The sequence below is a fragment of the Ambystoma mexicanum genome, chromosome 6q, assembly GCF_040938575.1.
Source record: "Ambystoma mexicanum isolate Mex_15411 chromosome 6q, UKY_AmexF1_1, whole genome shotgun sequence".
Taxonomy (NCBI): Eukaryota; Metazoa; Chordata; class Amphibia; order Caudata; family Ambystomatidae; genus Ambystoma; species Ambystoma mexicanum.
Genome location: NC_090937.1, coordinates 1638240749 through 1638257945, shown reverse-complemented (window position 1 = coordinate 1638257945; position 17197 = coordinate 1638240749). Strand labels below are relative to the sequence as shown.

Sequence of the window (17197 nt, the reverse complement as noted above, 5' to 3'; positions counted from 1 at the left end):
GCACTTTGTATATAATTAAAGATGCACTTGAATGTAGAATCTGGGAGGCCCCAGGATCCAGTGAAGTCCATTGGACAGGACTTCAGGTTAGGTTAGGAGCTGGAACTGAATAGATGTATAACCTGTGATCTCCTGCCTGACTTCTGATCTTATGTCTTAACATGAATAAAAAAGTTTTTTTATACTTGCCATGTATCCTGGTGTTCCTGCTCCATGCGTCACCTGAAGTGCATCTTTCAATATTTCATCAATGACTGGCAGCATTTCTCTGTTACCTCTCTCATTAGCTGCCAAATACATAACACGTACTTTGCTACTCTCCAGACCAGTGAACATTTGGCAATAATGTGCTTGGATACAATAACTTGATTTACCCCATGTAAGGAAGGCATGATATCAAACAGTGAAGACGACACTTGTGATCACAGTTCAAGGGTGTTTATGGAACTTCATTGGGTTGGTAGAACGCCTATCTAAACCTAAATCTAAGGATGGGAGCAAGCTACGACCTTCAAATAATAACGCAGTCCTAGTCGAGCCTGTCAAAATAAAAGGGCCTATAATAAGTAACCTATTGCCAATCCTTACTTCTAAATACAAAATGGTGTGGGGCAATAATGTATGCACAAAAGGAAAGTGTTCAAGAAATAATATGTCAGGACGGTTGAGCAGTTGGCTTCCCTTCCCCACATTTTCAGCACGGGACAAGGCGGCACGTTCAAGCTTTGCACACACTCTGGCTTCTCTGCCACGAGGATACAGTTCAACGCATAACTATTAGGGCCTTGTGCCAAAGACTCTTTTGCAATAACAGTCTTTTACTGAAGAGCGTCTGTTGTAACAAACAAGCAAAAAATCTCCTTTCTTATCAGGATTTTCACCTTCTCAAGTTCTCGCTTTCAGTGTTCCTCATGGGCCGCCGTCATACCCCTTTAGCACAATATTCACATTTATCCTCCCTCGTTTGAGCTCGGACCATGGATCTCCCTCCTTCGGTCTCAGAGAACTTTTTATAACAATGTTCTCAATTGGTATCCCTCGTTCGGCTCGGACCATGTAATCTCACTTTCCATGTTTTCCTCTTGATATCAAAAATCGAAGCGAGTTTCGAATGTGCGATGGGTTTTGCCTAAACTGTCGCAGGACCACTTTGATTCACTTCTCACAATGTTCTTGCCAATCTCACTTTGGTTTCTGCCACTTCTTGGCTGGATACCTTAGAGACCTTCAATTGAGCACTCTCGTGGTGCCGGACTCTATCACTGGTATCTTATCCTTTCCTTTAATGTTCAAATATTCATCAGCAATTAAGCTTTCCCTGCGTCTTTCATCACACGCTTTTCAAATGTTGTTCTTTCGCCCTTCATACAATATTGCTGCTTGCAACCTTGACTTCTCCACAGACCGGTCTTGCATCAGACTCCCGACTCACCAGCTTTCTTGATCTAATTGGTGATGCTTTAATCTTGGAGCCAAGGTTGGTACCGTTGTGGTTGCTGTTTCTCCCTGACTCGGTCAGCCGTGCAGGAGGGCCCCAGGTATCTCCAGCAGACAATACAGGAGTCTTCAGTCTGGTTGCCCGGCCTTGTGCTTTATAATCTGAAGGGTTCTGGAAAGTAAGGTATTTCTCTCCTTGCGTACCCTTCTTGGTTTGCCATCTTCCTTCCTTCGTTCATCTGCCTTCGGGAAAGTACTGCCCCTCCGTGTGCTTTGTCTCGCTGAGAGTGTACTTTCGTTATCCGCCTTATATCCATAAGGGGAAGTTCAATGGAAATCATCTGTGAGTCATTACCACTAATTGCCTGACCATAGTAGTGGAACATGTCGGGTACAATGCTCGGGTGTAAGTCTGATTTCTCCCAGAGCGGTCTGTCTGTTTGAAAGTGTTTGGGATGGTAAAGGGGGGGTAGAGTTTCTAAATATCCTATCGGGTAGGATTGGGAAAAGGTGTTACAGGGAGGGGGCTGCATCTCGCCATCCGGTGTCCCACTTGCACTCGCTGAAAACTCCTCACCCAGATGATCTTCCCGCATGGGTCCCCCCCCCAGGGTCTGGATCCAAAGGCGATGGCCGTGCCCTGGCCGCCTGAGAGAGAGATCCCAGGGACTAGCAGGTGAGACACCTTCTGGTTTCTCACACCCTTCATTTCTGTGAGTTATTGATGACGTCTGATATCTTTCAGAGATAGAGCTGCAATCCAGGTTCTGTCTAGATGACCCCCCCCCGCCCTCCATATATGCAAATTTTCTAAGATATCAAAAATGTCAATATATGTCCTGAACAGCCACTGTTTTGCGCCTCCTAGCACTCCCTTAACATACCATGCCTGGCTGCCTATTTATACATTTACATATCTGGCATTGAAGGTACACCTCCCGGTGGTGGTCCTGTGTTGATCCATGCTGTGAGTCACAACCTTCATAGGGTTTGTGTCAGATTTTGAGCACTCAAATGCGGAAGCAGACTGTGCTTCTGAGAGTGCGGAGGGGGGAGGTCACAGGTGCACACCTGCAGGTGCTTCTGTTAAGCCATCACATCAGAGTCCAGTTGTCTGAGATCCTTCCTGCTGTTGGTGAATGCATTGGCCTCTCAGTCGTGATTCACATGTTTCTGGTAAGATTTAAATCTGGCAATTGGCAGGGGTTCGTTTTCCTCTTTTTTGCTGCCCACCTTCCTCTCTGAAGCATAGTTGTAAAGGTGGAGCCAAATGCCTCGCCCGGCAATCCAGCTCCTATTCTGCCCATATGTTGGAAGCCGGAAATCGTGACATGCACAATGCCAGTATTGGTATCTATTCCACAAAGAATCTTTGATGCAAGATATCCGTTGAGAAGACCCTATGGAGGTATCCTCGAAGAAAGAATGGGCTCGAAGCACCTGAAGAAGTATGAAGCAGTAAAGGCATGAGCCTGGTGACGTCACATGAAGTAGAAATGACACACCAAAAAGAGATGCCGAAGAAGAAAGTATATAGACCTTATAGGTTCTGATGACGAAGTAAAGAATTGGGTGACATTTCATTGTGGAATGAAGATTGCACGCACGAAAAGCACTGAAGAAAATGCAAGCCGTTTAATAAATGTGCAGATTCTGAAACGCAAGTAGATTAAGTAATCATCGAGGCTGGCTATACATAGTGAATAGAATGCAGGCGGTGCCGCCAATATATATATATATTTCTGAGGCTTGTGGAATCTGCTTAGATCACATGCTGTGCATAGGCCAACATCTAGTGGAAGCAGCGGAGTATTACAGTTTGTTTTTCGAAATTCAAAAAGGGTCATCGAACTAGGGCGTGCCAGTAATACTATCCCTAGTGTGATGTCCACTGTACCCATGATCCTTCACATATGTAGGACCCTCAGATTGGTTTTTTCCGTCACACTTTTTGGAAGCATAGTTGCGGAGTTCCCTGGCTTTCAGCCATTTATCATAAATTAACCTAAAAATCCCTGTTCCTCAAATCCCACGTCGAGACTCTGAAGATCGACGCCGGTACTGGAGAACGAAGAGCCGTCAAGACTGCACGACGGACTTTGAACCTCGGAAGGCCTCTGGCCTTGGCCCGGGCCTCAGAAGGCCTCTGGCCTCAGCCCTGCAAGTAGGGAGAGTGGGGGGTGGACATACTCACACTTGTTTATTTTCCTACATACACTCGCCCGTTGCCATATATTAACATATGGAGAGTACTCCTTTTAAATTCTGCCCCAAGTGCAACCGTAAATTCCCTTGGGTAGATAAGCATAACACCTATAGTCTGTGTCTTCCTAGGGACAACCCGAAGCAAATTGCACAGCGTGTAAACTCTTCAAAGCTAAGACACTTAAGGACCGCTCCACCAAATGTTGTGCCCACTACGCCAGGCAGCTCGAGGCCATGGACGCTGTGTGTTCCTTCAGTGATGGCAGCAATGCTGCCGTATCGGACGGCGAGGGCACAGGTGTGTCGTTAGGCACCCAAGCACAAGCCCCCGACCTCGGAAGACTGTCCAGCGGGGCAGTTATGGGGACTACACCCAGCGGCAAGAGCGCTACCCACACACCTTCACTAAGCACACTAACACCACCCGAGACTTGACACGTGTGTCGAGTGATCGGCAGAAAAGGGCACAGAGAGAGCAGTCCGCAGAATCGGTATCCTCTGGGCGCTCCAGGTCACGGTCGCCTCATGACACACAGCAACCGTCTACGATTGCTAAGAGTGCCACGTTACATAAGGTCACAGAGGTATGGTCGTCAGAAGACGAATCCAACCTCTACCCCCAAGCAGCACGTTCAAAGTCGACTCCGGCAGTTCGTTCTGTGTCTGTCTCCGAGTCTCGACGTCTCTCCTCTAAAACTCTTGAACCTCGTGAACCCACCTCCGAATCTCGACGCCAGGCGTTGAAAGATTCTGAGAAAGCCAAAGAGTCAGGGAAACATGCCTCTACACATGGGAAAGGGGAGAAACAGAAAACAGCTTCTGAACACCAGGTTCAGAAGGAGAAACATACATTTTCTGAGAAGTTCAAGACCCCTGACCCTGTCACTAGGCCTAAATTTGTCCCTCCTTCTCCCCAGGATATGGGAATAGAAGAGGAACCACAGCAGGAAGTGGTCATTCCCAGTTCCAAAGAATGGAGCTCAGAAGACATTGAAAGTTTGATGAGGAGAATGTCTTTTATGGCAAATTTTTATGAGAAAAACCCTGATTAATTCCAGAGCGATCAGAATACCCCTGCTACCTTTACTCCTTCCGGATCCAAAGACCCTCAACCTCCTAGTAAGAGACCCTGTACTGAGACTCTAGTTCAGGGACTGATTTCAGACCCACTCACTATTGAACCTTATCATCCGTATGGTGAAGATCCAGACATACAAACACTGGATGACCAGGCAGGGGTGGAATATTATGGAGTCGATGAGGACCAGGATGAGGAGGAGGAAGACGAGGCAGAGGCCTATAGTCTTGACTCCCCTATTCCCAAGGACCCACCGGTGAATGACTCACCTGTGGACAATCAGCCATTACTGAACGAGGACTTAGCTAAAGCTGCAGACCACTTTCAGATAGACACTGAAGGGGCTCAAGAACAAAGGGACTTTGCAGAGCAAATTATGAGGGATAGAAAATCCATTGCCCAAGCCATACCAATTCTGAAGTCTATTCAACACAGAATTGACCCCTCTCTGCTCGCCCCTAATCTTACCCGGGCAGTTAACCCAAGAATAGAGAAATTATTCAGGGCCGCCCCCTCCAACCCACTTTATATAAGGGGGTCAGCTTAAACCCGACTCATTGGTGGTTACAACCACCAGGAAGAGGGCGGGGACACCTCTAGCATCCTCTGAAGCTCCCCAGACAAGGAGAGCAAAAAGATATATGGGCTAGCAAGCAAAGTGGCTTCCACTTCCGCTTACCAGGCAAGAATTGCTAATACCACCACTCTGCTGGCAAGTTACAACTGTCACCAATGGGAACAGGTAGCTACCCTCATTGCCTCCGCACCTGAACCTCTAAAGGGCAAGTTGGCCCAGATTGTGTCGTAAGGGAAATCGGGGTCCGGATGCATTCTCAAGGCGACTTTTGACGCAGCAGACAATGCAGGCCGGCTCATCGCAGAGAGCACAGTCATCAAGAGACACGCTTGGCTGAGGCAGTCGGAGTATAAACACGAGACCCAAGCCACACTCATCGACATGCCGGTGGAACCAAATGTCTTGTTTGGGAAAGCGGTGGAGGAGGCACTCCAAACAGGCAAGGACGAATATGATACCCTAAAGTCCCTTGGACAACTAACTAATAAACCCACAAACCAACAAGGGAATAATAATTTTCATCGCTCTTGCAGCCAAAATTCCCAGATCGTGTCTAATTACTTTCAAGGGCAAGGAGCATCGTGGGTAGGCAACCAACAGGTTTCACAGGGTTTCGCCAGAGGTCAAAAGAGGGGCCGTGGTAGGGGGAGAGGCAGCCCAGGTAGAGGCGCTACACCCCCCAACAAACAGTGACATTCCACTCCGGATCCCTTCCCATGCATCCACAGTAGGGGAGCGCATTTACACCTTCACCCACGCATGGGAAGGGATCACTTTGGACAGATGGGTGCTGTCCACAGTGTCCGTGGGATACTGTATCGAACTGTTGGAACGCCCCTGCGACCATCCTCCAAGACAGAAAATACACGCCTTGAAGCACCAAAGAATCCTCCTCGAGGAGATCGTCATTCTTCTTGTAAAGGACGTGATAGAACTCGTCCCGGGCAACCAGGTAAACAAGGGTATTTATTCAACTTACTTCCTTGTGCCAAAAAAAGATCTAACAATGCGACCAGTATTAGACTTACGCCCTGCAAACAAGTAAGTCAAGCTTCAAAAATTTCGCATGACTACACTCCAAGAGGTAATCCCCCTACTAAAAAGAGGAGATTACATGGCAACATTGGACATGAAAGATGCCTATTTTCATATTTCCATGTTCCCAGCGCATAGAAGGTTCTTGCGTTTCAAGGTAGACAGCCAGCACTACCAGTTCAAGGTACTGCCCTTCGGTATAGCCTTGGTTCTAAGGGTATTCACCAAGGTACTGGCAGTGGTGGCGGCGCACCTACACAGGGAGGCAATCCCAGTGTATCCTTACCTGGACGACTGGTTCATCACAGGGGAAACCCCTCTATTTTGCAGATCCAACATCCAAAGAACGATCGACCTCCTCTTCCAATTGGGCTTCTCAGTCAACGAGAAAAAATCAAGCCTGGTGCCAAGCACCTCCAAACAGTTCCTAGGAGCTGTCCTAAACACTCAACAAGAGGGGTTGGCCTTTCCATCAGAGAAAAGAATTTGGAATCCATTACTGCAAATTCCTCAATATCAGTCCGGTCATCAGATAAGGGTTCGCAAAGCGATGTGTTTGCTAGGCATGATGGCTTCATGTATTTACCTGGTTCACCACGCGTGCCTGCACATGTGACCCATGCAGGAATGGTTGCGAAACAGTGGTCTCAGGCAAGTGATCAGTGGGGCCATCTAGTGGTCATTTTGCCAACAGTAGTACAGAGTCTTCGTCTGTGGACAAAAGAGAACCTGTCAAAGAGGAAACCCTTTTACGATCCAGAAATACAGGCCGTAGTCACTACAGACGTGTCCCTATCAGGGTGGGGGAGCACACCTCCTTCACCACACAGCTCGGGGCCTCTGGTCTCACACAGTGGCCAAGAATCACATCAACCTGCTAGAGCTTCTGGCAGTCTTCAGAGCACTTTGAGCTTTTGAACCACACCTATCAAACCTGTCGGTGCAGATCCTAACGGAAGCACGACTGCGTTGTTTTACATAAACAAACAGGGGGCACTTGTTCATCAAATCTGTCCAGGCTTGCCCAGAAAATTTGGATATGGGCACACAGTCGTCTCAACATGTTCCAGGGGATCTCAATTCACTAGCGGATACTTTGTGCAGCGACCCCCTCCCATAAGAACATGAATGGTGTCTACACGAAGAAGTCGTAGGAGACCTCTCCTCACAGTGGGTTTTCACCAATATAGACCTATTTGCCACAAGCGAAAACAGACAATGCCCCGGATTCGCATCCAGGTTCTACCAGCCAGGCTCCAAGGGGAATGCTCTATGGATGAACTGGTCAGGGATGTTTGCCTAAGCTTTTCCACCAACCCCTCTGATAAGGAAGGTGGTCAACAAGATACACAGGGAATCGATGATGCTCATCCTAGTTGCTCCCATGTGAGCGAGAGAACCGTGGTTCCCGCACCTGCGCAGACTGGTGGTGTGCGAACCCATCAGACTCCAGTGCTGGTACAACCTACTCTCCCAGCACGGAGGACAAACCGTGCATCCTCAACCCAACTCGATGAACTTGGCAGCATGGCTCCTGAAGTAATAGAGTTTGGCCATCTCAATTTACCACAAAGATGCATGGATAGCTAAAAAGAATCTTAAAAGAATCTTAAAAGAATCAAGGAAACCGGAAAAGATTTGTTATTTGGTGCCAGAATAAACAAATCAACCCAGTTGATTGCACTCCTTCCAATATTGTCACCTACATGCTCCACTTACTGGATGCAGGGTTGGTATTTAATTCACTCAATGTGTCATGGTGGAAGGTGCCAGTTATAAAAGCCTTTATGGAAGGGGTGAAGAGACTCCACCCTCCAATTTCTAACCCACCACCAGGGTGGGACCTTAAGGTGGTGCTTGCTACCTGATGGGACCCCCCCCCCCCACCAATACCCCCCCCCCCCCCCCCACCCCCTTCAACCCCCTTTGAACCCATGCATAAAGCTAGTCTCACACACCTGACTTATAAGACTGCCTTCTTAGTAGCCATTACATCCATAAGAAGGGTCAGTGAAATTTAGGCTTTGTGAGTGCAGGATCCTTTCTTTACTGTTCATAAGGATAAACTGGTTCTACGAACTCACCCTAGGTTCTCACCTAAGTTCATTTCAAAATTCCATGTTAACCAGTCCATTGAGCTACCGGCCTTCTTCCAAGAACCCAAAAGCTCTGCTGAGGTGAAAATACACACACTAGATGTGCGAAGCGCGGTCCTCTACTATGTAGACAAGAACAGACCGCTAAGAAAGACAGATCAACTGTTTGTCTACGTAGCTACAGGCAGAGAAGGAGATTGCGTCTCTAAAGGTGCCATCTCGAAATGGATAGTCAAATGTTTCCAGCTGTGTTACTCCCTTTCAGATAAAACTCTGCCTTTTACGTCAAGGGCTCACTCTACAAGAGGCACGGGGGCCACTCTGGCTTTCATTGCAAATGTACCCCTTGACACCATTTGCAATCAAGGAGCTCTATTCACACTTTTACTCAGCACTACTGCATTGACGATCATTCCAAGACAGATACTCAAGTGGTTCTAAGACATTTGTTCGCTCATGACCCTTCTCACATCCCACCTCCTTCTTCTAACACTGGTCGCTAATCTATGCACAGCATGTGATCTAAGCAGATTCCACAAGCCTCAGAAGGGATACATTACTCACTGTAATCGTATTTCTGATGCTTGTATCTGCATAGATTCACATGCGCCCGCCCTTCCTCCCCTCTGAGAGAAGGCACATGGATGCTGGTAGTCTTATCTATCAATCTATCTGCTTGGATAATCTGTACTCATGCTACTCCTCATGCTACCTCATGTCAGAAAAAATACAATCTGAGGGTCCTACACGTGTGAGGGATCATGGGTACATTGTATGTCACACTAGGGATAGTATTACTGGCACGCCCTAGTTCGACGCCCCTTTTCGAATTTCGAAAAACAAACTGTAATACTCTGCAGCTTCCACTAGATGTTGGCCTATGCGCAGCATGTGAATCTTTGCAGATACAAGCATCAGAAATATGATTACGGTGAGTAATGTATCCCATATATAGATATATGTATTCTGGATTTTGCACGTCACATTTTAGCAAGCTAAGACCTCATGAGAGAAAAGGAGAGAAAAGGCTGAAATTGTCGCGCAGTAGAAGAGAACAGCTGACAAAGGATGAATCAAGAAGTCTTGGTTGGCCCAGTGTCAAGGGTTGGGGCAGATACAATAAAGATACAATAAAGGTGAGCTCCTGTTAAGGTGCAATGATGAGCGCCAGGTTTTATTCATTTAATAATGTTAAATACGAAAGAAAGAGCTCAAACAAGGTCTCCTGTCACGTGGTCTAGATGGAATTAGACTTCGGACAAGCTACATCGAGACTGAAGATAAGAATGTGCTCACACTGCCTTTTATTCTCAGGCGTGGTGATACTTTACAAGGACGAGTTCAAAGACAATTCGAATGACGGACAGCTGGAGTGATGATGGATGATGGGTTAATTGAGTGGATAGGCATGATCAAGTCTACCAACATGCACCTGGGGTACCAGCTTGTGGGCTGTTATCAAGTGGAATATTCCAGAAGGGTACAAGCGTGCCAACCAATTGTAGTGGGCCATGTAGTAAGGAGCCCTGTAGTTTGAAAGCCAATGAAAGGTTGTGTATTTGATGACAGCGAAGATGACTTGCACAAGGGTTGGGCATAGTTGTCCACCTGACTAGAGAGATCCAATCACAATCCTTTCCCACATAGAAAGTATACCTAGATGTTCCCCGTAGACCAACCACAATCCCAGTTAGGTGTTCTTATTTTGCCACGTAGTATGACGTCAATGATGACAGGTTTGTGCTATAAATGTGTGTTTTTTCATACAACACGTTGAGAGACTTGAGCGAATGTCCGTAGATGTCTGTTGTAACCTCCCTGTTTTAGATAATTGCAAATAAAACAGTTATGTTTTGCCAACTTCCTGAGTCAGTCTTATTATTGATGCGAGAGAAGATTCTGCATCCCCATCATCTAATAAATCGTTACCTTGCGTAAAGGGCCTACGGTTTCACAGCCTATTCCTCCATTCACAGATGCAGGCAACCTTTGTCATGACACTGCCAAGCAATCCTCCACAAGTCCAGAAATCTAGTTGCGGATCTCACTTGTGGTCTGCATGATTGCCTACCTGAAACAGGGGATGTGTTTGACTCCCATTTTAAAATGGTGGATTTGCCTAAATGCCGAATGAATGTCTCCTGATCCATCATGGAGGGCTTTTTCATTTGGGTCACCAATAATATACTGTACTATAAAAGTCAGTTAGCATAAGCATAATTGTCTAAATGGTGTTGTATGCTCTTTAGTGTACCCTATAGCTATGTGCTCCAAGTCATGTTAGTTGTGAATAATTCTTGTTTTCTCATTCTACAGTAAGAACTGAAAGAGTTCCGTTGCTCTCGTTGTCAAGAACTCCTGAGGTTTTCATGCCTTGCAAATTCTTATAAATCCCACTAGACCTGCAGGGCGGGTTCCTTAGTTTACATACTTGACCTAAGAGAAATGCACTTGCCCCAAGGTGACTGGTGACAAAATACTTGCCAGTGCTTTTTGTAAAATGTTGCATGTCACCATAAGATCACTTCATATTTGCTGCAATGCTGTCAAGGATGCACAGTGAAATCTGTATTTGTCATTTACTGCGAACAAAATGTGGTTGTAGTAAATGAGAAATAGGTTTCTAACATCACCATACTCGCCCGCAAGGCCAAGCATCATGCAAATGGTGCCCGCCCTGCACAAAAACAACTCGCTAATGCAAGTGGGCTAGAAGATTTTGCAAGCCCTGGATCTTTTGTGCAGGCCTGCCATCTACCACAGTTTTTTGTTCATGCAACTTATCTTGTTTTAACCATTTCATCTGCTTTTTTTTAATCCCTTAGGTTGGGTTTGTTATGGAAGCCTGGCAAAAGAAAACAGTAAACCCTATCTTTGTTCCTAATCCCAACTGAACCAGAGGTAAGAACAGCTATCGACGATCTTTGTTAATCTTTGCAGAGACAATGTGTCCCAGGAATCTTGCTGCCTATGTACATTTATGTTCAATAGGTCACAAGTATCTTGATGCCCAGGTTAACCTTTGCTGCATGCTGATGTCTAACAGGTATTCTGGATTGTGTGTCAATTTCTGTGCTGAGGCAGTGAATGATCTAGGCAATACGTACACCCCATCCTCATCCTCTATACATTTCATCTGGATTTCAGTTTTCTTTCAACTCACCTCATAAAGTCAAAGCATGTATTTTTGTCATACACTTAGACAATTCAAAATAAGATCTGTAAATTTCAGCTCATGAAATACTAATCTCAGATTTCTTTTCTCAGTCCAACAGAGCAAAACAAAGCAGTAAGAATGGAAACATTGACATGTGCTCTAAAAGTAATGGTCCAAGAGCACTCGCCAAGTGATCTGTGCTCTCAAGAATGTCTAGTTGTGTAAGACTGTTCCAAAATCAGAGCAAATACATGTACTGTGACAGGCCTTTAACAAACAAGAACCATCTATTGGTACACCATTGTGTCCATGTGGGGAAGAGAAGAGGATGACTGAATCGAGAGATGAGATGAATACAATGGCCACTTTTATGTCCCACCTACGTATCGCATCTCATGAAAGTGAAAATCCTGGTGCACCACATCCATTGTAAAAAGCTATTCAACGATTGCTTGGTTGGTTGAAGTGATCACAGCATCTTGATCCGACAGGATAGAGAGCATCCATGCTGTAGTGTTAAGACAATTTTAAATGTTTATGATCGTACAGCAGTAGCCAGAGGAGAAGAACAAACAAAAAAACAAAGGCGGCACATCTGGAAACTGTGAACAAAATATACAAAGGTTAAAAAGGCATGTTTTTTCTACTTACACAGTTGTGCATTATCCTGCCCTCTGGTTCATTCCTGTCATGAGATGTATGTAAATTTGGACCTAATATGACACTAACCCCGGGCAATATTGTATGATTGGATCATTCTATAACTGACCTGAATTTGACATTCATTTGTATTCATGGAGAAACTATTGAAACCGAACATCCAAACAATGGAGAAACAGTATGCATTGGCTGACTGTGACAAGGCATTTAAGCAAATGGGTCATCTGTTGCAACATCAGAGATCACATACAAGTGAGAACCCATATACCGGTTCAGAAAATGATAACAATGTTATTACAACTGATGAACTATCAGTGGATCAGGTACATCACACTAGTGAGGCAGCATATACATTATCTGAATGTGGCAATGATTTCAATCAAAAAGCTAATCGATTGAAACATCCTGGGGAGAAACCTTATAAATGTTCTGAATGTGGCAAGGCCTTCACGACAAAGAAAACCCTGGTACATCATCAGAGGTGCCACACTGGTGAGAAACCATATAAATGTTCTGAATGTGACAAGGCATTTAAGCAAAGAAGTGAGCTATTGTTGCATCAGCGACATCACACTGGTGAGAAACCTTATAAATGTTCTGAATGTGACAAGGCCTTCAATCAAAAACCTCATCTATTGAAACATCTGAGAATTCACACTGGTGAGAAACCTTATAAATGCTTTGAATGTGACAAGGCTTTTAATCAAAGGTATGATCTATCAAGGCATCAGAGAGTTCACTCTGGGGAGACACCATATAAATGTTCTGAATGTGACAAGGCTTTTAAACAAAGGTATCATCTATCAGTGCATCTCAGAGTTCACTCTAAGGAGAGACCATATAACTGTTCTGAATGTAACAAGGCTTTTAATCAAAGGTATGATCTATCAGTGCATCAGAGAGTTCACACTGGTGAGCAACCTTATAAATGTTCTGAATGTGGCAAGGCCTTCACGACAAAGCAAACCTTGGTACATCATCAAAGATGCCACACTGGTGAGAAACCATATAAATGTCCTGAATGTGACAAGGCTTTTAAGCAAAGGTATGATCTATCAAGGCATCAGAGAGTTCACTCTGGGGAGACACCATACAAATGTTCTGAATGTGGCAAGTCTTTTAAGCAAAGGTATGATCTGTCAGTGCATCAGAGAGTTCACACTGGAGAGGAACCATATAAATGTTCTGAATGTGACAAGGCCTTCACGACAAAGCAAACCCTGATACATCATCAGCGAAGTCACACTGGCGAGAAACCTTATAAATGTTCTGAATGTGACAAGGCTTTCACACGAGAGCATGTTCTGATGGCACATCAGAGATGCCACTCGGGTGAGAAACCGTATAAATGTATTGAGTGTCACAAGGCTTTCGTGACAAAGCAAACACTAGTACTTCATCAGAGAACTCACACGGGGGGGAAGCCATATAAATGTCCTGAATGTGAAAAGGCTTTTAATCAAAGGTATGATCTATCAAGGCATCAGAGAGTTCACTCTGGGGAGGCACCATATAAATGTTCTGAATGTGACAAGGCTTTTAAGCAAAGGTATCATCTATCAGTGCACCAGAGAGTTCATTCTGGGGAGACACCATATAAATGTTCTGAATGCGACAAGGCTTTTAATCAAAGGTATGATCTATCAGTGCATCAGAGAGTTCACACTGGTGAGCAACCTTATAAATGTTCTGAATGTGGCATGGCCTTCACGACAAAGCAAACCCTGGTACACCATCAGAGGTGCCACACTGGTGAAAAACCTTATAAATGTTCTGAATGTGACAAGGCTTTTAATCAAAGGTATGATCTTTCAAGGCATCAGAGAGTTCACTCTGGGGAGACACCATATAAATGTTCTGAATGTGACAAGGCGTTTAAGCAAAGGTATCATCTATCAGTGCATCAGAGAGTTCACTCTGGGGTGACACCATATAAATGTTCTGAATGTGACAAGGTCTTCACGACAAAGCAAACCCTGGTACATCATCAGCGAAGTCACACTCACGAGAAAGCATATAAATGTTCTGAATGTGACAAAGCCTTCACACGGGAGAATGTTCTGATGGCACATCAGAGATGTCACTCCAGTGAGAAACCATATAAATGTATCAAGTGTCACAAGGCGTTCGCTACAAAGCAAACACTAGTACTTCATCAGAGAAATCACACTCAGGAGAAACCATATAAAAGTTCTGAATGCGACAAGGCCTTCATAGAAAACTGTGCTCCGTTGGTACATCAGAGATGTCCTACTGGTGAGAAACCCTATGAATGTTTGGAATCTAACAAGGCTTTCAATGCGAAGGGTGACTAATACATCAGAGAAATCACTCTAGGGGAAACCATCTAAATGTTCTTAATGTGATGAAGCTTTCAACCGAAAGGCTCGTCTTTTACATCATAAAATAATGCACACTGTTGAGAACCCATACACCTGTTTTGAGAGCATGACGTTCAGGCATGAGAAGTGCTCTCTTGTAACTTCAGGGAACTTACACTAGCAATAAACCAAATAAAGTGTTCAGGATGTCAGAAGGAGAATTTACATGCGTGTACAATCCTATAAATGTGCTGAATGTGAATGGGTTTTTATCGCAGAAATGTACTTTCTGTTTTGATCATGGAACCCATAATGGGAGGAACCATATAAAATGTATAGAAGCCATTAATTACAAAGCAAATCCACAGCCACTAGATTCTGCTTTTAACCAAACCAAACCAGAAAGTGCTGGTTTTCTTTTGTCAGCTCGTCCAAATGATAAAAGCTAGATATGGAAGTAGAGTATCAGCCATCAGCATCTAAGGAATAATTCGGTTTGGAGACACTTTTGCTTGAACCTCTACAGAAACTAATCAGAACTAATGCCAAGTCATCACAAACAGTCTGAGAGGAGTGGTTTCTACTGTAGTATTCCTTTTCACCACTAATTAATATGTAATATTTAAACCGGTTTGGGTAGTATTATTTAGCACATTTGTCATAATGAAGTCTCTGTTTGTGTTCTAGTGGCATTTCAAAATCTTGGTTTTCACAAGTTCAGTGTGAAGTAGTCTTCTACATATGATGATTAAAATAACTAGAAATCTTTGTCATTGGAACTTCCGCACTGATATAATTTGCAAGATGTGTAATACAGGAATTAGCCGCAAATAAAGTTCTTTGTGTTAAGACAAGTCATTTTGATGCTTACTTCGGCTGGGTCAGATCAGCGTAGACTTTTCAGAGTTGTAACCTTATGGCAGAAGTCAGTTTGTGTAAAAATCAAGTCCAACGAGTGCCCATGGGAATGAGTAAGACCGACAACTATTTGTTTAAATTTGTACTTCTGCTACAAGTGCTACAACACATGACAAACCAAAAGGTGTCCTCATTGCTCGCCATTAGTACCTTAGAAGTGATTTAGACGCAACTAATTGAGGCATTTTGCACCTTGGACAGCAAGTAAGTCCATTGGAGGTAGAATGTATACAGAACTTATATAGAATGCTGAAAGATGACCGTAGAAACTTGATTGCCACTGTTTACAGGGCTATGTTTTTTAATTAAATGTTTTTATTGTGTTCAGCTCATATTGTGCTTTTCACATCAAGCTAATCATTTAAAATTGCAACACATACAAATATTTAAATTCATAGAACATTTCTTAATATAAACATTTCATATTTTATAACATTTCTTAACAAATACATTTTATATTCAATTTAAAATCATGCAATCTAATTTATAAACAAAATCTTGCAATTTGGTAACCTACCCTAAAATTCATCATGAATTACTGCTCAGCTTAATCAGCTCATATACATTCTTTTGGAGTTTCTGTTAGATCTCATATCCAACAATGTGTTTGGAAAGTTGTATTTAAAATCCAGTAGAGGTGACTGCCAAATTAGGTTCCACCACTTTCCAGATGTTCAACAGTGCAGTGTTTAAGGAGATAATTCTCCCACTAAAACACTGGTGCCAAACATTTCTCTTTTAATCCACTTGGGATTGTGTATGAACTTGTGTACCAGATAGTCCGATTCTGGCCTACAATTCTTCGCCATATATTAGGTTCCAGGACAACCAACCACTTTAAGTCCATTAAGTAGCTTGCTTACAGACCATAAATTCGCAGGTACCACAGACTGTTTATAGACCATAATCACCCCATTTAGTGCATATCCACTGGACCGTTCTGCAAATGCTTTGATCGTTGCCATGAGTGCAGTTGCTTTAGTCTGTTTACCAGCTATTAATGCTGCATTCTTATTTGCAGCATTTCCAACAGTATAACCCAGATAATTATAGGTGGTGACTTATTCGATGAGGCCCCCATCAATAGGAGATTTCGATGTACACCCCTTTCACTTTTAAAGGTCATAGTTTAATTCTAGACAATTCTCCTTGTCCTAAGAACATAACTCAATTGCTGATCTCTTTAATTCAACGTAAGTGCATCGTCATAAAACAGCCATCTAGCATGTATATTGCCAATTTATGGGGAGCACATTATTAATATCTGCCAATCCTTTTTGGAGGTCCACTAAATACAGGTTGATTAGCATGGGTGTCGGCCCACACCCCTGCTAAAGTCCCACAGAGGTGGGAATATCCATTGTGTATGCACCCATGTTACTCAACCTAACCTGAACACGGGTGGTTTTGTGCAACTGTCTAATGTACCCAAGTACTCCATCATCCAGGTTCCAACTCTTTACCTTTTCCCAAAACGAATGTCTCTTAACTGAATTGAAAGCACCCTTAAAACCAACAAATACAATATAGAGAGGAGGACTATCCTTGAATAAATGCATTTAGTGTAAAATGTTGTGAGTTGTAGCAGAACCAGCACTGAATCCCGTCTGAAATTCACTAATGATACTGTTCGCATCAGCCCATACATGGAGTTCCCTCAATAGGAAATTAGCAAAAACATTGCTAACCTTGGATTTGTAGCTGTTGTTGGTG

General features: G+C 43.9%; 1 protein-coding gene across 7 annotated transcripts in view; it reads left to right on the top strand.

Moving 5' to 3' along the window:
• The window catches only part of LOC138516932 (zinc finger protein 845-like), a 234239-nt gene extending 218819 nt beyond the window's left edge, over positions 1-15420 (top strand). For all 7 annotated transcript variants that reach the window (XM_069632401.1, XM_069632400.1, XM_069632398.1 and 4 more), the window contains 2 exons: positions 11254-11329; positions 11696-15420. In XM_069632401.1, coding sequence (XP_069488502.1) covers positions 12380-14560 — 2181 coding nt within the window. In that variant the 5' untranslated portion in view covers positions 11254-11329; positions 11696-12379 and the 3' untranslated portion in view covers positions 14561-15420. The remainder of the gene's footprint in view (positions 1-11253; positions 11330-11695) is intronic.
• The last annotated feature ends 1777 nt before the right edge of the window (positions 15421-17197 follow it).